At 46.3% G+C, this 20,900-nt stretch overlaps 1 protein-coding gene across 2 annotated transcripts; it reads right to left on the bottom strand.

Annotated features, from left to right (window-relative positions):
- Positions 1-846: 846 nt before the first annotated feature.
- Gimap8 (GTPase, IMAP family member 8) lies at positions 847-17,267 on the bottom strand. 2 transcript variants are annotated; one of them, XM_042273198.2, is made up of 5 exons: positions 16,968-17,267; positions 12,300-12,957; positions 10,205-10,250; positions 5,513-6,136; positions 847-2,395 (listed from the first exon to the last, which is right to left on the bottom strand). In XM_042273198.2, the coding sequence occupies exons 1-5, from the start codon at positions 17,057-17,059 to the stop codon at positions 1,806-1,808; spliced, it is 2,010 nt and encodes a 669-aa protein (XP_042129132.2). In that variant the 5' UTR covers positions 17,060-17,267; the 3' UTR covers positions 847-1,805. The 2 variants fall into 2 exon arrangements, with proteins under 2 accessions (XP_042129132.2, XP_006995502.2); XM_006995440.4 differs by having other exon boundaries at positions 847-2,419; positions 16,968-17,265.
- Positions 17,268-20,900: the final 3,633 nt, after the last annotated feature.

Raw genomic sequence — 20,900 nt, 5'->3', positions numbered from 1 at the left:
CCAAGAAGAAACCTGTTACTCAGCTCCAAGGCATACATCTAGCTGGCAGCCCCCAAAGGCAATGCTTTCAGGACCCACCTCAGCTTTGGCCATGAAGCCATGCTCTTCCCAGGAAGTTCCTGGTGTCAAGCTGAGCCCAGCAGAGACTCTGTGTCTCCAGAGCAGGACTCGTGACCGAGCGGTCTGCACTGTGGAGCTCCTTGTGATCTGTCACAGGCTCTGTCAGTTTCCTGCCCTTCTGTGTTCCCTTCAAGGGCACATGATTGGCACCATGGCCCAAAGCCTTCCCGGCCTGTTCCACTCCCCTTCATCTGTTCTATACAAGCATCCCCTTGTAAACCTCCAACTCTCCTGTCTCTTTCCACGTGCTTGTTAGAGCAACTGACAGCGATACCACTGCTCCACTCAGAAATGGACCTCAAGAAATGCTTCAGTGTATGTTAGATCCTACAACAAGAATATACCACATTGCTTATCCCGTGCATCCCTGACCATGGCCAGCTCCAAGTGTCACCTGCTCAACCCGAAGTAGCTAGCAGGGATGTGTGACTTCCCTCGAGCAGAAAGGAATCTCAGGGAAGAGGCACAACTATCATCCAGACCTCAATCCTCCTGTTCCTGGTTCTCAGCCATTCCCATTCATTTTTTCCTTGGTTTGGTAAAATGTCTAGGGCAGACAATCCCAGAGCTGGCAAAGGCCTGTCATACAAGTGACTGTCACTCATTTAAAAGACCCCCAGGCACCAGAGAAAACTCACCTGGGCCAAAGTACATAAACATTTCAGTGGCCTCTTTATGAAATTAGGCTCTTTACCTAAACAAGAAAATGCCATTGGGAGGAAAGCATAAAGTCATAATCCAATTCATCTTTATTATATGATTCAACTCAATATATTTACACATACATTTTCTAGACATTACCATGTTAAGACATATGTAGCATTCAATTATAGTGGAATCACTTCTCAGCCTTTTGGCTAAGATAAAGTATAATATCAAAAAAAATATCAATTTCCAGACTTCATTATCCTACCAATAGGTTAATCTTGAAGCTAACTAAACACACACACACACACACACACACACACACACACACACACACACACACATATATATATATATATATATTCTCAAGGTACATATGAAAGTAGCCGATATTTAAAATGCCTGACCCTTACTATACCTTGCAGAAGGTTTCATATTGTTCATCTCACATGCTGTCCACCTCAAGCAACTTCCAGCAGATCTTCGCAGCCATGCACAGAACACCATGAGTAAGTGTCCCACACCAGTGAGGCTGGGCACAAAGACAGAATGAAGTTGGAATGCTGATGCTCACATCCACTTTCTGCCATGCCCAAGAATGCTGGGCTTGTCCCTGTGTGTGGATCCGCCCAGATCCCCTGGTTCTCAGGGTTCTTGGGGCTCAGTGTTAACTTGAGCCTTGGTCATGGTGTCAGTCCTGACTCTGTTCAACCTACACTGCTGAAATGTTTTTGACCCTTCATATCATCTTGATTTTAAAAACATTTCCCATGTTCTCTACTGTATTCTCTTCCCCCTCTAATTCCCTACTGCCTGGCCTAACTTGACAATTTATTCATCCGAACACCTACATCCAACGTGAGGTGCGTTTATCCCTCAAGCTTCAAAGTCGTGAACTTTCTTTGAGGGGAACCCCCCCTCCAGTCATGCCATCCCTCATCCCACCCACCTCTGTCTGATGGCATCCCTGTGTCCCCAGACCTTTTAATTGCTCACTTGAGCTCATCATTTAAAAAAAAAAAACCTAGAAATGTGTTGGCCTACTGTTTTAAACTGGTCCAAAACCACCCTTTATGTGAATGCTCACCACAGTTCTGTCTGAGACTATTGGCCAATGTCAACAGCTCTTTCACCTGGGCCTCCCTGTCTTGACCAGTCTCTTTGTTATTAAAAGCACAAACTCGCTCCTTGCACTTTTTAAGTATTCTTTTAAGGGCTTTGTTCTTTGTGTTACTAGTGTAGTCACGAAGGTCCCCGTGCTCCAGATCCTCCTTTCGTGTGAACAGCACAATCATAATTTTTTCCTTAAGAATGGCCTCCAGTTGCTCCGCTGCTGCCTCGTCTTCGTGGGTGAACCGACCCAGCTGGACCACCAGGACGAAAACCTTCATTCCTTCTTCACAGAGAGACAAACAGTAGTTGACCTCCTCCTCCATCCTGGAAGGGTCCTTTTGAATCTCAGGCAACTGGCTGAATGACGGAGTGTCCACAACCACAATATCCTGCCAGTCCACCGTCCTCCTCCCACTCTGGCTTCTAGTGGTGACAGGCTGAGCTCCGAGTTGAGACAGGAAGGCAGGTCTCCCCAAGATCGTGTTCCCAGTTGCGCTCTTTCCGGTCCCACTCCTTCCTACGAGGATGATGTTTAAGAGTTCTGTTGCAGAGGAAATGGGGAAGGACTCATGACAGTGGAATGATGCAGAACTCATCTTTCCAAGGTATTCACAGCGCTAGTTTCATCGTTAAGCTCAGCAGCCCTCACCCAGCAGGTCCACCCCACACATGAGACTGGCTTGCCTGGTTCATGTGTGGTCTATGAACTCAACAGAAGGACTTGGACAATGCTCTGCCCACTGCTCACCTATGAACATAGCATATCTCCTGTCTCTGAGTCTACCTGCTCCCTTCTCCGGGACCTCTTCTCAATCCCTGGTACCTAGAAGAAACAGTGGCCTTATCTTTGCCTCTTATCTTTGCTGGGTCTAGTCTACACATTTCACTTCTATCTTCCGTTCCTATTGTGACTAATAGGTAGATCATTGAATCTACACTAAAGAAAAAGGGGAAGATATAAAAATGACAAAAGGTAGACTACTGAATGTATTATGAAAAGAAAAAAGAGAGAATATGGATATAATAAGATAAAAAGGGAGATTATGGAATCTACTTTTAAAAAGGAACTACTTGTTTTAAATAAGATAAGTAATGAAAATTTTTTGGTCTGAGTTTATCAGATGTTACTGGACTGGACATTGTTAATATATATAATGGAGTTTTTAATCTGAATCTGTCAAATGTTAATGGACTAGACATTGTTAATGTAATCTTGACTGTATATTGCATAAACTTGTTGGAGATAGTTTTTCTTGTATTCATTATAAGCTTTTTTTAATTTTAGACAAAAAGAGAGGAAATGTGGTGGTATTGTGTTCCCCAAAATATTGTGTACCCTGATAAATTTATCTGGGGTCAGAGAACAGACAGCCACTAGATACAAAGGCTAGAAAAAGGTGGCACTCACACCTTTAATAACTTGCCAACTCCTAATAACCATAGCAAAATGTCTTTGCAGTGTCTGAAAATCTAGTCTATACAATTGGATTTTCAGGAAAAACAATCACATATTCTATCAATGATTACCAGTTGTGTTGGTTATCTCATACTAAAATTCATTAAAAGTATGATGAACCTTACTATGTCTTTCAATGATGAGCCAAAGGAACTTCCTGGTTAAAATAAATGTCCAGCAACACTGTTCTTTAATGGTGTTGGTGATGGGAGAGAAGGTCCCTATAAATAGTATTTGCAGGGGCAGAGATCTCGTTATGTTTACTCTTTCGGGTGCTCCTGGTGCCTTTGCCCTTTACCGTCTCTTCTCAGTGGTCCTCCATCATGAACTCCTTGTCAAGTCACCATTTCTACCTCAAACCAAAGAGGGAGGAAAGCCCACCTTGGTCTTCCTTCCAGGAACAACTGCTGAGCTACTCATGCTGAACCCAGTCTCATAGCTCTGTATCCAATCCCTGCTTCTGTACTTAGAAAAGACTCAGTTGTCATGTCTCTGAGATTTGATCCAACCTTTTTGCAGTTGGAAACCCTGTTGCCATCCAAACCACTCTCGTCTCCTCCTAAGAGGCATGCCTAGTCGGTCCTTTTTCTTTTCTTTTTAATTCTTTTGTTGTTGTTGTTTTTTTTTTTTTTTTTTTTTTTTTTTTTTTTTTTTTTTTTTTTTTTTTTTTTTTTGAGACAAGGTTTCTCTAGTTTGGGTGCCTGTCCTGGATCTCGCTCTGTAGACCAGGCTGGCCTCGAACTCATGGAGATCCACCTGGCTCTGCCTCCTGAGTGTGGGGATTAAAGGCGTGAGCCACTACCACCTGGCCCTATTTCTTCCCTTGAAGCTGCCAGTGTGCTCTCTGCGGTGTCTTTCCTTTCTTCCCAGCCATCCAAACCCTACCTGTTCTCTAAAACCTGTTTCAAGTTTCTCCACACACTCCCTCCTGGCCTTCCCATTCCCCTGTACTTATTTAGGTGGCTCCCGGAACCTGGCCCTCCAGGGGGAATGTGAAGGGGCAATAAACAGGGACACCCATTTGTGGTGCTGATCTTCCTGAGTAAGAACATCTGAGTCAGAAGAGAACAGACGAGTGGAAATGGGAAAGATCTCAGATGAGGTCAATAGAGCGGGCAGGACCGACAGGGTGGGCAGTCCTTTCTCAACAGGCAAGAGTTGGAATCACCTCATCTAGTGCCACATGCTACCCAGATGCCACAAGCATTCAGGCTCCCTGTCCTTGTCATGCCTTAGCTCCTAACCCTCTTGCTCTATTTGCTACTTTTACATTCCTAGTGCATGTATATAAGGGTGTTGGTGTGTGTTTAGATGCACATGTGTGTGCAGGTATACATATGCATTATGGTATGCGTGGAGAGGCCAGCGGACATCACAGCTGCCATTCCTCAGCCACAGTCTACCTTGGTTTTGGAGACAGAGTCTCTCACTAGCCTGGAACTTGATTAGTAGGTAAGGACGGCTGGCCAGCAAATCTCAGAGATCCATCTGATCCAGTACCAGGAGTGCAGCCTTCACCACCGTGCCCGGCTTTTTTGACAAGGGTTCTGAGGATCAAACTCAGGTTTTTGTGCTTGTTAGGCAAGCGAGTCATCTCCCAAGCCCTATTTACACTTTCTTAGAGTCCCCATCTCCAGAGCAGTGAAGAATAAACAACCCAGAGAGAGTTTTGGGCTAAGAGAACAGAGAAGCAAGCCAGTGACCTGAAACTGTCATCACTGCGATGAGTGCTCAGTCCCAGCAGCACCAGACTGGGAGAGGTCTCCATGCTGGAGAGGTGGGATGGGGGTCGGGAAGGAATTAAAAACCAGCTATGAGCAACCCTCATAACTTTAGGATAATTTGAAGAAGAGACAAAAGTATGCACCTGCTAGTCGGTTTTGAGACAGGGTCTTATTTAAGCCAGACTGCCCTTGAACTCACCATTCAGCCCATGAGCTTGAACTTCTGGTCCTCCTGACTCTGCTTCCCAAGTGTTGGGACTACAGGCATAGACCACCATGGCTAGTTGATGACCTCCTAGGGATCAACTCTAGTGCATTCTGGGTAAGCACCTAGCTACACTCCCAGCCTGGACCTTTTCTCACCCTCTCCACTTCCTTCAGAAAGCAATAGCTCTAGGTTGTGCCTCATATCCCAAGCTCCAGCTGCACAGCCATTTCCTCCGCTCAGCCGTACCTTTCTCTCGGAGGATACAGGGTCTGTTGCTGTTGCGCTGCACCATGCTCTCCACCTGGCCCAGGAGTTCGTCCACCTGCTTCTGCTCCTCCTCCCCGGTTACCCGGTAGTTGAAAGCCGTGTATCTGTTTTCAAATTTCACGGTGAGACTGTGGAGATGACTATTTTTCTCTATAAATTCTTCTAGATCCTGACCCTCCAAATCTTCTTTTCTGGTAAAGAGAATAATTGTGAACTTGGTGAATTTTTCTCCAAAGATGCTTTTGACCTGGCTGAACATTTTGTCATCACTCTTTATCAAAGAGTGCAGTGGTGTCACCAGCAGGAGGGCATGGGGACCTGGAGAGATGTGCTTCTTGATATCAGCTGCATCAGGCCTCCATGATGAGATCTCTGGAGAATCAATGACCAGAACTTTCTTCCCATTCCAGACCCTGCTGTGGCATGAAAAGTCCTTGGTGACCCCCTGCTCACTGAGTTGAATCTTAAAGGGCCGCTTCCCCAGAATGCTGTTTCCTGCTGCACTTTTCCCAACACCACGCTTCCCCATGAGGAGGACCCTCAGTTCTGGCATCTCTACATCCTGATCAGGTCCTGTAATAGGAGGCTGTTTCTTCTCTGGACCTGTGAGACAAGAAAAATAAAAATAGATGCAGTGTCTCCTCCTGTGGTTGAATACAGACGTGATCTGTTCTAGAAGAGCCTCATTGAGCAGGACTCTAATCTCAGGCAGAACCAGACATCCAGGTAGAAAGCATGGGAAGGAGGAATGAACGAGAAGGAATACAGGAAACCCAAGATCTTCCAGGAGAATTACTGTGCCAAACTGAGCTTCCACTGACCCTCATTCTTCTAAAGTAAGTATTATAGCATGAGGTCATGGACTAAGGCAAGGGCTGCGACAGTCTGATTATAAAATGCCCCTTAGCCTTAAACTCACACAATAAAATGCTCAGTTGTTGGCTCATTGTCTTTTAAACATCTATGAAATGCAGAGGCATGCGAAGTGGAAGAAGCCAGACACAAAACTGACATTCTGTATGACTCCATTATCTGAAGTTCAGAACAGAACAAATTAATCTATGTTTATAGGAGTCTGGGGCATGGCTATCTATGGGAGGAGGCTGTGAGAACTGCTGTTATCCAGAGGAGAGTGTGGGGGCCCACAGAAACTATCTAGGGAGACCTTACTTAGGCTCAGAGAATCTGGGCTTGCCTTACCCAGCAGGGCTGCAGAATGAGACGGTTTGACCACGGGCATGGTTACCAGGTGTTCTGAAGGGTCTACACTTGGCTATACATTGTGCTTTGATTTTGCAAGATGTCTTTTGCCCCTCCCCTTGGCATGGGGGGAAAAAGCCCCTTTGAATAAACCAAAGGGCGACTGGGTATTGACCTAGGCCTTCCCAAAGCTATCCCATATCTCTCTCTCTTTCTCCTTGTCGCTATCTTTCTACCTAACATTTCCTCATTCTTCTCTTCTCCACCCAAGAACCCTTTGACAGGTCAGAACTGGACTCCAACAGACTCCCATAGGAGAAGATATTATTTTTGTACTAACTTTCTAATTAACACACAAAATAAATGCTTGACCATTGTATTTATTGTGGCATTATTTACAATATAATAATTAGCCTAGAAACCATCAACAGTTAAATGAAGAAAACATCATATGGGGTCTAGGGAGACAGCCCAGTTGCCAAACAACTTGCCTTGTAATAATGAGGGTTCTAGTTCAATGTCTAGAACCCATGAAAAAATTAAAAATCCCAGCATGGTGGTGCACGCTTGGAATCCCAGCACTGTGGGGGCAGAGATAGGTAGATCCCTAGAGCACTTCGGCGGGGTAGTCTTGTTGATAGGGTGAGTGCCAGGCCAGGACTAGATCTTGTCTCAATAAAAAAGTGCATGGTGTCTAATGTGATGCACAATGTTGTCCTCTGGCTTGCATATTTACACAATACACAGACATGTTCACACACTTACCTGCACATACGCATGTACACATATACAAATGAGAACATTCACTCACAAATGTGACATAGATGTATATATGTGTATATTTTATCAATTTAATATAATTTATTTATTTAATCTGTAAACTTCAGTTTTCTTTGTAGCTGAATAATATTCCATTATGTATATGTACCACATTTTAATTATCTTAATCTAATATGTATATATGTGTGTATATGTATATATAATATATTTGGCTATAAAAAAGAATAAAATTATGTCTGGATAGAACTAGAAAACAAAATAATGAGTTCTTGCTATGTCCCTTTGGACAAATTGTTCCCTTCTGACTCTCAGGGCACACAAGGGTGGAATGCCCCAGGCTGTCGAAAGGGTGAGAGAAGATTCTACCTAGGCAGTCTCTGCTAACTTGACAGGCATAGAGCAGCTACGGAGGCTTCATGGTGGAGGAAAACTTGAGTCAGACTTTGAATGTTACTCCCACACACTTCCTCCTTGCCCTCACACTCTGCACATAGGACAGAGCTCCTCACCTAGTGTCCACACATGCTGCTTATTCGGGTTTCCATACAAACAGGACTGCTTCTCAAGAGCTCCCCCAGACTGCTCCCACAATCACACAAGCCAAGCGCCATGCATTTGCCTTTACTTAAAGAGGATTGTAATCCTAGTCAGAATGGCTATCAAGAATACAAATGACATCAAACGCTGGTGTAGATATGGGGGAAAAGGAATGAACCCTTATATACAGTTTGGGGGTAAAAGGTGGTATAGACACCTTGGAATTCAATCTGGAAATTCCAGAAAGAAAGAAAGAAAGAAAGAAAGAAAGAAAGAAAGGAAGGAAGGAAGGAAGGAAGGAAGGAAGGAAGGAAGGAAGGAAGGAAGGAAGGAAGGAAGAAATGAAGCTACCCTCTGCCCCATCTAGTCCACTCCTGACATAAACCCAGTAGACTTTATACCACACTGCAGAGATCTCTGCTCATCTGTGATTATTGATGCTCCATTCACAATAGCTAAGAAATGGGCGAAGCTCAGCTACCGCTCAGCTATTGAACTGACATTGAAAATGTGGTACACATACACAATGGAATGTTATTCAGCTACAAAGAAACCTGAAGTTTACAGGAGAATAGATAAAAATAATTATACTGAGTGGTGTAACCCAGGGCTGGACAGACGCCTCGTGTTCTCTTTTGAGAACTTCGTAGTCCTGCTTGTTTGATGGGGAGTTCCTGTGGAAACAGGAACTGAGGAGGGGTATGAGGGCAGGTTTCCTTATGGAGGCAGGGGTGGTAGAAGATAGGTAGACGGGAAGTAGATAAGAGTAGAGGACTTTAAGAGGGAAGGGGTGTGCATACTGGGGGGGGGGTAGAAGGAGGATCAACCAACAGCAAAGTGTCTATGAAAAACCCTTACAGAAAAAAACCCACTGTCTTGTAAACTTCCTCCCCAAGAAAACAAAGCAAACAAAAGTATATTATTCCATTTGTTGTTTCCTTTCCAATGAGGGCTCCTTCACTACAGAGAGCCCATATAGTGCAGTGAATAGAAACAGGTGCTGGGAAAGAAGACAGCGGCCTGCTATCAGTCCCAGGGCAGTATCAGCTCTCCAAGTCCATGACCACATGCAGCATGTCAACAGTTCCAAAATATCCCTCTATTGACGGCAAGGACAGCTGTGGCCTCTCTCTGACCTCACCATCCTGAGGATTAAAAAAAAAAAATCCTAAAGTTTCTAAAGTTTCTAGCTGCACCCATTGCTTACTAGCACCCGGTCCAAAGCATGCCTGACGTCCTCAGAACCACCGAGTGCAAGCCATGTGCCACTGAAAGTTCTCTCCCGCCCCCGGGATGTGGCTCTTCACTGTGTCAGATCAGTCACCGTCACATACATGTTCCTGAGGGTTTGTACTAATGGGCATTCGCTGAATTTTTAATCCCAAGGCCTGTAAAATCAGTACATTGATAAGACACCTTCATTCCATGGTTCTTATGAAAAAGAATGCCTTCCATGGCCACTAGTATGCCTGCCAAGATATTATAAACTGTACATATGCTATACATATAATTTTATAGACTTTGAGGACTGAAGTACATGTATATTATTTCCTAGCCCACAATGTTAGCTTCAATTATTATTATTACTAAACTTCATAACTGACTTTTTTTTTTGCAGTACTTCATGAGGAAAGGATGTTGTCTGTGAGATTCACTGTGAGATTTTTCAGTTCTTACATAGGGCTGACCCAGAAATCAGCCAAAAATGCATCTGTGACTTCATAAGCCTTGTGTGCCCTCACAATAGACATTCTATTTACTATTGTGTACTGACCTGTGTTGCTGCATAGGACACACAACTAACGGAAGTCCGTACAAAGATGCTAGAAGCTAGTGTCATCCATGGGGAGTGTTTCCTGGTCTCCAGTCAGGAATGCTAGACCCATGATCAGGAAGAAGAAACAGAGTTGGGGGAAGCAAGGCTGGCTCTATCCACACAACAACGGGGGAGGCTGGGGACACCACAGTGTCCAGCACCTGGACTGCTGCTGTGCTGAGTCACACACGTCCTCTGGGAAAAGGTATGGACACCCACGTATACTGGGTCTCTGTGTACCTTTTGTTTCTGATTCATTAGTTTTCCACTTTCGTTTGGCTGGGCAGTGCATTCAAAGAATGTAGACATGAGTCTAAATGTTTAAGTGATCTACTTACCACACAGATGGTCTCCTCCTTCATATGGAGCTCTACTCCCACAAACCTAGAGAATAAAGGGGAAATGACACACACAGGGACAAAAGGATCATTTTCTGCACAATAGCAAATGGAGACAATTGGAGACAGAATATCTGCTGATTAGGAAGTGGTCACAGTAAGGTCACGGTCCTGGATTTCCTCTGTGCACCTGTCCAGCTTTCAAACTCACTGATGCTGTTGAGCAGGTTCCCAGAGATGGAGGCATTTCCAGTACCCTTGCTGCTCCCCAGGATGGTAATGGAGCCTCTGACATGAAGCTAAATTGATAATAATATTTCACCAGGTGTGGAAAATCAAACACATTAATTAACATGAAAACAATCTTTTCGGTCTTGGGCTATTCTTAGAAACTTCCTGAGCTCCATTCTAACCTTATTTCTTAAAGCTCATGTCAACCACAAGAGCCTGCCTCTGCTTCCTTACCTGTTCTCACCAACATCTTTAATGCATTTGATATTCTCTCTCTCTCCCTCCCTCTTTCCCTCCCTATCTCTCATCTATCTCTTTCTCATTGCTTTATTGTAAATATGCTATGCATGATCTAAAAATTAATAATCTTCCAACCCCTAGGAAAAGTGACAGCCGTCAGCGCTTACATACCCGTCTGTATTTCTCTGTCTTTACACAAACATGCACAAGTATCCACATACATAGGAGAGACTCACAGAGCTTCCTGTTTGGCACTCTGCTTGGAATCATAAACGTCACACCTGCACAAGTTAATAAAGAGGGAGCCACCTGACACCCTTTAGTTGGTCCAACCTACCCTATACTATGAACACACATAAATGATGTAGCCATCCTCTCAGTGGCGGGTCTTTGGTTTTGCTATTTCAAAGGATGCTGGGGTAAGAATCTTTATACATTCTTCCCTTTGGATTGCTGAAATCCCTAATATTTTAAAAGATCTATTTACCATTTTATTTTACATGAGTAAGTGTTTTGCCTACATGTATGTATGCAAACCACATGTGTACCATGACTGGAAGTCAGAAGAGGTGGTAGGTCTGGAACTGGAGTTACAGATGGTTGTAAGCACCTGTGTAGATGTTAGGAACTGAACTCAGGTTCTCTGCAGCAAATGCTCTTAACCACTGAGCATCTCCCCAGCCCCCTGAAATCCTTAATATTCATAATTCCTCTAATCCTCATACATCTCAATAATAACAGCTAATAAATACCCAACATCTATTTATTAACAACCTTTTAAGCATCTCATTTATCTCCACAGCAAATCCCAGAGGCATCTTATGTATGACATCTGTTTTATGACAGATTAACAGGTGTTTTCTATCCTCATGGCTTTGTAGGGATGTAGCTATTGTAAATGTATCTACAGGAACCCCTTGAGCTGGTAGTGACTGATGTAAGGGGCATTATGAGGGCGGAGAAGTTGAGGATCCAAGCAGGGATGAGAGAGTCAAGAGGCCAAGGGGACAGAGGAAGTGAACTGACACTGAGTGGGTGCAGGCACGGAGCAGAGCTGGTGCAGGGTTGGGGGCAAAGGCAGTGCCAGGGCAGAGGGCAATACAGGTGCACAGATGTCTTTGGAACAGCCAGAAAGAGAAATGGGGAAAAACAAGACTAGGTGTTTTGTTGCTTGGTTTTTTGAGAAGTCAGAAGAAAGACTATGCAGAGTCCAGAGTGTTCAATAACATGGGGGGGCCTCATGACACAAGGATTTTGTTTCCCATTAACTTTCCAGTTAAGTCCAAAGTCCCGAGGCTGACACTCCAGCAGTTTGATGTCTCCACCTATTACTCTAGAGCAGCTCTCAACCTTCCTGGTGCTGCGATCCTTTAATACAGCTCCTCATGGTGTGGTGACCCCGACCATAAAGTTATTTTCATCACTACTTCGTAACTGTAATTTGGCTACTGTGTGATGGGTTGTAATGTGACCCCTGTGAAAGGGCCGTTCAACACACAAACGTGACCCACAGGTTGAGAAACGCTGGCCTAGAGCATATAAACACATCTCCCTAAACAAAGCATGTCTGTAAAACACAAGATAGTGCACTAACTTAGGACTATGTCCCTCCCACCAGGCCTACCTGGACTCCATTGTCTTCCACATTCAAGGGCACAAGATGCCCCGGGCTCTCCACCATCAACTGCTTAATCATATCGAGGAGCCGGAACACCTGCTGTTCGCGCTGCTCCTTGTCTGCCTTGTTGTTGAAAGCACAGTATCGACCTCCAATGTTTTCAAGCAACGCCTTAAGAGAACTCTTGCTTATGATGTAGTCCTTCAGCGAGTCTTCACCCAGCTCATCTTCCCGAGTGAAGACCACGATCATGTGACGGTAGGCGTTAGGGCCAAACAAACCCTCGATGCCCTCAATGGCGTCCCTGTCCTCCTCTGTATAGTGGCCAATGGGAGTGACCAGGAGCAGCACTTGGCGTCCATCAGCCGTCAGCAGCTCCAGGCACTGCTTCAGGCTTTGCTGCCTGACCTCCTCACAGGCCAGGGAGGAGAAAAGATCCGGGGTGTCGATGACAATGACCCGCTGCTCCCCTTCCAGGGACACACTCTCACTCTGGCACCGGGTGGTGACCATGTGATCACTGAACTTGGACTCGAACACGGCCTTACCCAGGATGGTGTTCGCTGTGGCACTTTTGCCTGCGCCGTGTTTCCCTAACATCAGGAGCCGCAGTGTGGATGTTCCCTGGCTCCGCTTGAAATTATCCTCCTGGTCCCGGCTGGTGCTGTTGAGACAAGAGCAGCACATCAATGCTCCCCTCGGCAAATGGAGAGGGACAGCAGGAAAACTGTCCTCCTGTTCCCTGCGAATTTAAACTACTAGGGTGGGAGGCAGCTCAGCTGTAAGGTCGCTTCGCTAGTGTGAGGCCTCGGCGCTCAATGGAAGCACGTGCTTGTAATCACGTGATTGGGAGATGCAGAGATCCTGAGCTTGGCTCACCGGGTAGCCTAGCCTAGGGTTGGGATTGAACCAAGGGCTTCATGCCTCCTAGGCAAGCACTCTGCAAACTAAGCCTCATCTCTGGCCCATGTGGTCCTCATTATAAAGTGTGATATTGATTCTAGAGGACTCAGTGTACTCTGAAAATGTCAAGGAGGAACGGGAAATCCCCGTGAGCGCTTCTCAGAGGTGGCCATTGCTAAACGTGTGCTTCCTTCATGTAATTCCACCATGACTTGTCTCCACGGAGGAGTTCTTATTCACTAATAATAACATGTTTCTCAAACGTATCTCGAAAATGAAGAAAAACGTGAACAAAAAAGTTTAAAGGCAATCAGTGAAGAATCACCTAAGTTTGCAGTGTTTTTACTGCATATATATTGGCACCTGCAGCTTCACCACACCCACAGATACATACATGCTCCGCGGGAGTCAATTCCTCTCTGATGACCATGAGCCCCCTTCAGTCTGAGGCTAAGTTTTCCCTGAGAGTGGCTCCAGATATCAACGCTAAAGAAGCAATGGTCAGGGAGCTGGAGAGATAGCTCAGTGGTTAAGAGCATTGGCTGCTTCTCCAAAGCACCCGGGTTCAATTCCCAGCACCCGCATGGCAGCTTATATACATCTGTGATTCCAGTTCCAGAGGATCTGGCATCTTCATACCAAAACACTTTTTTTTAAAAAAAAAAGTATTATTTTCTTAAATAAAAGAAGTGATGGTCAAATATCTCACTTTAGAATATCAGCTGTGGAGGAAAAGGAGACTCAGATGTGAGGTAAGTGTACATCTCTGCTGTGAGGCTGCAGGTATCTGACTCCCCATGAGAGCTGCTGCCTAGGCTAATCTCAGAGAAGCTGTTGATAGGGCTACTGGAGTCTCCGAGGCCAAACCCAGAGTGTGGCCTGGAGGCAGCATATGAGTAAAGACTGTTCTAGAACCTTTAGGTTTAATGTTGTCTGTCCTGTTGGTTTTAGACTACCTGAGTCTATTATCTACTCTGACCTACATCTCTCTTTTGAGGTAGGAAAACTCTCCTTGGGCCACCTCACTGATGTACATTGGAAGCATTTGTTTCGATTTCCCAGGTTCACAGCTGGAGGAGAATTTGCCTCAGGATAAGCCCTGCCTGGAGTTTCATCCTTATCTGCCTTCAGTAACACTGGTGGACTTTGAATTTTTGAGTTAAAGCTGGGCCAGCATGTTAAGACTTGGGGAGTTATTGGAATGAGTATACTCTGTATGTGACTCAAACACAAACTGGAGGTCTGGGGGTAGAGTTTTAGGATTTGAATGTATCCGCCAAAGTGGGACACTTCATCCAACATTCAGCAGTGTTGGGAGATGAACCTAGGAAGAGAAGATAGGACATGAGAGCTCTGTACCCACAAGCAGATCAGTGCCATTCTGGTGGGAGTGTGTTAGGATATGAGGAGAGTGAATCATTATAAAAGTGTGTTAGTAGGGTGAGAGAGATAGCTCAGTGGTTAAGAGCACTTGCTGCTCTTGCAGAAGACCTGGGTTCAGTTCCCAGCACCCATATGGTGGCTTACAACCATCTGCAACTCAGTTCTAGAGGATCTGATTTCCTCTTTTGGCCTCTGCAGGCACTGCATTATGAGGTGCATGAACATGCACTCAGGCAGAGCACCCCTACACATTTTTTCAAAAGTAAATAAATCATTGTAAGTGAATTTGCACCCCTCCTGCTGCCTCGGATGCACTCCCCTGTAGCTGGAGAATCTCTCTCCAGCTCCCGCCAAGTCCCGCCAGTCCCAGAGCCCACTTATAAAATAAACACACAGACTCTTATATTATTTAAACTGCTCAGCCATTAGCTCAGGCCTATCATTGTCTAGCTCTTACTCTTATACTCAGCCCATTTCTGTTAATCTATATGTTGCCACATGTTCCGTGGCTTTACCTGTTGCCTCTACATAATGCTCCCTGAATGGCAGCTGGTGTCTCCTCTCCTCTGCCTTCCTCTCCTCTTCTCTCTCCTCTCTGCTAATCCCGCCTGTACTTCCTGTCTGGCTACTGGTCAATCAGTGTTTTATTTATACAGAGCGATATCCAGAGCACTCCCCCTACCCTTCTCTTTTTCATCATAGTATAACATAATATGAAGGCCTTTGCCAGGCATGGACCCCCTGATCTTGGATTTCCCAGCCTCAGATAACTGATGATACTAGTAAATAATGCACCAAGACTCCAGCAGGCCATCAGGTAGATGGACAACCAGCACTCCATCCTTGTGGAGGTGTAATCTATGTGAGCAGAAGGACAGTCTGGTTTCATGAAGCAGTAGCCCCAATACCCCTAATACAACTACACCGCCTTCTCTCTCAAGGCCAGAATCTGTGACCTCATGCAGAGTCCCCTACAATCAGTGGACAGAGCAAAGGGAGACTTGGGCTTTGACAGACGATTCTGTACAACATGTCGGCACCAGCAGCAGAGGACAGCTCCAGCACTGTGTCCCAGGCTTGGCATCTCTTGAGGACAGTGTTGGAAGGCTATTCCCTCCATGGGCAGGACTTTGAGCAGTGCACCTTATTCATTTCACTAGAAGAAGAAATGGTCAGATGTGCAACTATTACCAACATGTGGGCTCCAGCCACCAGTGTGGCTGGGTGCTGTGGATTTGGAAACAGCATGGCTGGGAAATCAGTGCTGGTCTGGAAGAAGTGTCTGGAAGGCTCTGAAGGGAAGGAAGAAAACCAGGAGAACTTCTGACCTCAACAAAGGAAGATCTTGGCCATCAAGTTGATAGGATGACCCACTTTGTTGGTGCCGGTCAACCTCTTCCCCAGTCACCCAATCATCAGCCAATGGGCTCGGCACAAAGTGGCCACAGTTTTATACATGGGCCTGGTAATGTGGAAGCACACAGTGCCGTGTCTCTCCATAGCCACGATTCATGGTTCAGGAACCCACAGGTCAAGTGAGAACAGCACCACTCAGCGTCAGCAAAACATTTGCTCCAGTCTCCAAAACCTCCCACTCTGGTGGCACAGAGGTCTTGGTTACAGAGAGCAGAATGTTTCCACCAGGATACAACCACCACCCTGTACTGGCAGTTAAGATTGTACCTAAGTCCTCTCAGTCTTCCCAGGATGCAGCCCGAGGGAACCATGAGCTCAGCCATTGGGAGGAGCTTCTGTGATACAGGAATTCATCCCACATCAAAGGGCAAGTGGTCACAGAGAAAGGAGGTCAGAGAGGCCCCCAGAGCCCAGCAGGAGAAGAAATGTAGTCCTAACCAGCGGGTTAGTCAACATGAGAAAGGGTTAGCAGGTGGGGGCCAGTTGGGATTAAACTGGACTTCCTTCTACACACGTCTAACTGGATCTTCTGTGCAAGGACTAGGAAGTGTTAGAAGAGAAAGTATTTAGAACACAGATTCTGCATTTGCTTCTCCAGGAGACCCAATGTCCCAGTAGCGTGTGCTGACCTCCTCCTGGGAGACCAACTCCTGAGACGCCCCCTGACAGCCTCTTGAACCTCCCAGTCTGCCCTCTTCTTCCCCCTTGGGTATGAACCCCTCCCTGACAGACCTCTGGCAGGAAGTTGCCCCACATACTTTCTTAGGAAGTATACGCTACACCCCGTCTGGATTTGGTTGGGAAAAAATGTCCCAGTGCTCTTGAAATTAAACCTGACACAGGGTAGGCTGCCTTCATGGGCCAAACATTCCCCCAAAAGTTTAACAGTGTGTGTGTGTGTGTGTGTGTGTGTGCGCGCGCGCGCACACACACACACACACACACACACACACACACACACACGAAACATACCTTGGTCCTTCCCCATGTCCTATCGATGTCTCACAGCTTCTGCGATCCACTTGGCTTCCTTCAGCTGCTCCTCTGTGGGATGAAGTGGCCATCTCTAGCCTCAGGCCAGTGGGCGTAAATCCTAAAGAGGGCCAGGAGCCACACAAGGAGGTCACTAGGACCCCAGTCTCCCTGGTAGGAGGATTTCAGGATTTTCTGGGAAGAAAGAAGTTTCTAGAAGCATGTATTACAGCAGGAGAGTCTAAGAGGGAGCCCAGAACACCCTTCACAGGATGAACACGGAAGCTTAGGGAGGGGCCGTATGAGCACACAGGCACAGCTTTTCTGGAGATGCCCTCGGGGGCCACCGTGTGGCAGAAGGCTGCGGGAGCTGCAGACAGAAGATGTAACAGAAAGGCCAGCTTGGGTCTTGTCATGGTGAACTTCTGATGTGAACGTGACCCAAATCTAGAGTCATCTGGGAGGAAGAAACCTCAACTAAATGATTGCTCCTACCAGACTGGCCCGTGGCCATGTCTGAGGGGCAGTTCCTTAATTGCTAATTGACACCAGAGGGCCTAGTTCACGGTGGCCTGTGCCATCCCTCGGGAGGCGGGCCTGGGCTTTGTAAGAAAGGTACCCCAGCAAACCAAAGGAAGCAGAAAGCAGCCTTCCTTCATGGTCTCTACGTTAGTTCCTTCCAGGTTCCTGCCTTGAGCTCCTACCCTGCCTTCTCTCTGATGAATTAGAGCTTGTAAACTGCAACTAACCTTTTCTTTCTCCAGTCGCTTTTGGTCATGGTGTTCATCACAGTGATGGCTAACTAGAGAGGTCTATTCTCTGCAAATACCAAAATCAGAAGTTTTGAGCAAAGCTGATTTGGGGGTAAATCCCCTCAGGTTTTCCTCCTGGCTCATCCTCACCACCACCTCACTCAGCATGGACTGCTCCAAAGATGGAGATAAAATCATAAAGAAATCGTTTACTTTCTCCCAGAATTCAGTGCTCCCTCGTAGATAAGTAGAAGCTTTTCCCCAGCTAGCAAAACACAGAAATGTTCTTGTTTTTAAGTGGCTCATAGAGCTCACTGTGCCCCCGCAATCCCAGCAACCCAATCTGGTCTATACTGCCTAAGCAAGAGCCACACTGAGCAGGACACAGTGTCCTTGTTAGAAATCTAAAGTAAACTGCGATTGTGCTATAATCATCTTGGAGGACTGGGGGACGGGGGACATACAGGATATACCTTGGTGAGGAAAACCACCCACCCACTCCCCTCCCCTCACCCTAAGAACAGTCCCCCACCTCCCCTGGGCACCAGGTCAATGCATAGAACTCATCTCATTAAACTGATGAGGTGAAAACTGTAGACAGCGTGTGCAGGTGCCTGTGAGGGAGGGGCTAACGTCTAGAGAGCTCAGGCTGCTCCCGAACAGAGATGCCAAAGACTGAGGGGGAGCGGGGATCTTGAATGAACTAGCAAGCTTTGGGGGAGTGCTTAAAGTGAAAATAAAGCTTCACACAACTCCTTCGTGATCTAGCAGGGTGACAATTTGCCAAATTGGCTTTTGCGTGGAATGATCTTTCAGCAAGAGTTGATCCACATTGTTTCTGGTTTGGAGCTAAGGAAGGATGGGGGTCTCCTGCCCTCTAGTGGCCATGTATAATAAATGTGAACCTGCAAGATCCCTGGGGACTCTCCTAGCTCTCAGTAGGGACAAGATGAAGAGGGAATGTAAACTGAATAAGGAGAAAGACATGGTCATGCAAGGAGGATTCTACCATGACAAGGAACTGTGTGAGACCAGAGTCAAAGATTAGCAAGGAACCTGGGCACAGTGGCACACACTTTCAATCTCAGCACTTGGAAGGCAGAGGCAGGTGGACCTCTGTGAGGTCCAGGCAGGCAAGGCAAGAGCTACATAATGAGACCCTGTCTCCAAAAACAAACAAACAAACAAACAAACAAAAGAAGAAGAAGGATTTCCCAGGAGCCCACAGTCTCAGGACAGGGAAGCCACCAAGCCTGCCTCAACGAAACTGCACATAGGATGTGGGGCACAGGGGTGCCGTCTGGTGAGCCCTGCGAGCAAGGAAGAATATGTGTTACACATCCCATGAGGTGTTAAGCAAATCCATGAGAGTTTGTTAAAGGGTATCAAGGATGTATTAAGATATAAAATGGGGAGAAAACACTCACGGGTACAGAACAAATCCCACAACAGTGAGGTACAAAATAACCTCTACTCTGGTGCTCGTGGTGATTGTTGGAGCAGCTGGGGGTGGCTGGGGCAGCTCTCTGGTGAGATGCAAGGGCATCTGAGCTGTAATTCCAGGCCACCATTGCACATTAGGGTATGAGCTAAGAAGTTCCCATCTGCTCCTTGTGGAAAACCCCACTTCCCTTCTGCAGGTGACAGACACTAGCCAAGGCTACACTTGGTGGGACTGTAAGCAAGAGGGAGGAGGCTAGCCCACTGTAATCTGGAAAGGCAAGGCGCTACCTTTCCCTCTTCAAGGTCTCTTGCATTTCCAGCATACTGTGAAGATTCCCTTTTCCTTCCCCTCCTGGCCTGGACTCACTTCTTCTTTTCAGAAGGGGCAGGAGCAGAGCATGTGGTTCTGACGTCGGCCCTGCCAGTCTCCTTCCCACCAGGCTCTCATATGCGAGGGGCCTACCAGAAGTCAGGCTTCCCTTGCTCCAGAATGGGGAGCCCCCTTCCTCTCACACCGGATTTGCGGGCACTTTGCGTCCGTAAGTATCCCTTCCGGGTCAGTTTGGCCTGACCAACCGTTAGATGGGTTCAACTGCAGGCTGAGACCAGTTGCGTCTCCACAGGAAGGGAAGCTTTCTTCCCTTGGGGACACCCAGGGAAAAGAGGCACAACTTGAGTCATTGTGGTAGAGCTGGCTCTTTTTTGCCTCCAAGAGCTAGCCTTCAGGGTAAACGCGGGCCTCTGGTAGAACCCACAACACAACCTGTGTTCTTTTATTCCCTGTGACTCGTGCCTGGCCTATGTTTGACCTCCAGACCCTGACCTTAAAATCCCGTCAAGCCTCTTCCCTGTCGTATAAGTCAGCCCCATGTCTAGATTTCTGCCTGGTTGTTTCTTACTAACCAGTTCACTTCTTTAACCTAAGTGTAAATAACCAGCTCTACTTTGAACTCTTTACCTTAACTCAACCGTTCTCAATACTTAGGTTAAGCTCTGTGTTGTCAAGGTACAAATTTTCTGTCTTGATTCTACTGATCATGCACTCCTATTGAATGGAGTCAACTTGTGTGTCCTTTGAGTTTCTTCTTAGAATGTTCAACATTGTTCACCCCATGGACTTGCTGATGTGTCATTTTGTGTGCAGGTGCAGTGGCTAGCCTGTATCTATGACTTGGGTTTTAATTATCTATGTACTTAGTATGTAGGACACACACATGAATATGAAGGTCAGAAGGCAGCTTGCAGGATTTGGTTCTCTCCTGCCATGAGGGTCCTGGGAGTTGAATTCAAGTCACCAAGGTTGGCAACAAATGCCTTTACCCAATGATCCATCTTATCAGCCATAATTGGATGTGCATGTTATCAGTGTGTCTGTCCTGTATGTCACAGTAAAGTATGTGGTAAATGGTACAATTATGATAAAGTTTTTCAACCCTCAAAATGAATTTATTTAGAGAGGCCTACAAATGCACAAGAGTACAGGGTGATTCTCAGCCAAGCTGAGCAGTGAGCTCCAGGTTCCCAGCTTTCATGAGCTGTCACCCGTGCTGGGGTAGGCTTTGGTGGGAGCTGGCTTTGAGTCACTTCTGTAAGTACCCCTCATCCAGACGTCTATAAACAACCCAATAACACTCACTGGTCCACAAAGCTGGACTTTAATGGTGTCTTACCTTGGTCAGTTAGTCAGTCCCCTATATGGGATGAGTAGACTCCCAGGAATAGCATCCCATAGCAGACA

Source organism: Peromyscus maniculatus, chromosome 3, assembly GCF_049852395.1.
Source record: "Peromyscus maniculatus bairdii isolate BWxNUB_F1_BW_parent chromosome 3, HU_Pman_BW_mat_3.1, whole genome shotgun sequence".
NCBI classification, from domain to species: Eukaryota; Metazoa; Chordata; class Mammalia; order Rodentia; family Cricetidae; genus Peromyscus; species Peromyscus maniculatus.
The sequence above is the reverse complement of the archived record's forward strand: the minus strand, read 5'-3'. Positions and strand labels throughout refer to the sequence as shown.

Bases quoted from the DNA above. Each gene is read 5' to 3' on its own strand.
- Gimap8 (XM_006995440.4), bottom strand. From the start codon at position 17,059: ATGGCCACTTCATCCCACAGAGGAGCAGCTGAAGGAAGCCAAGTGGAT. The intron at 10,251-12,299 runs GTAGGCCTGGTG...TTTATTCTCTAG, and splicing joins TGGAAGACAATGGAGTCCAG to GTTTGTGGGAGTAGAGCTCC. The intron at 6,137-10,204 runs GTAAGTAGATCA...CTTGTCTCACAG, and splicing joins AGGAGGAGACCATCTGTGTG to GTCCAGAGAAGAAACAGCCT.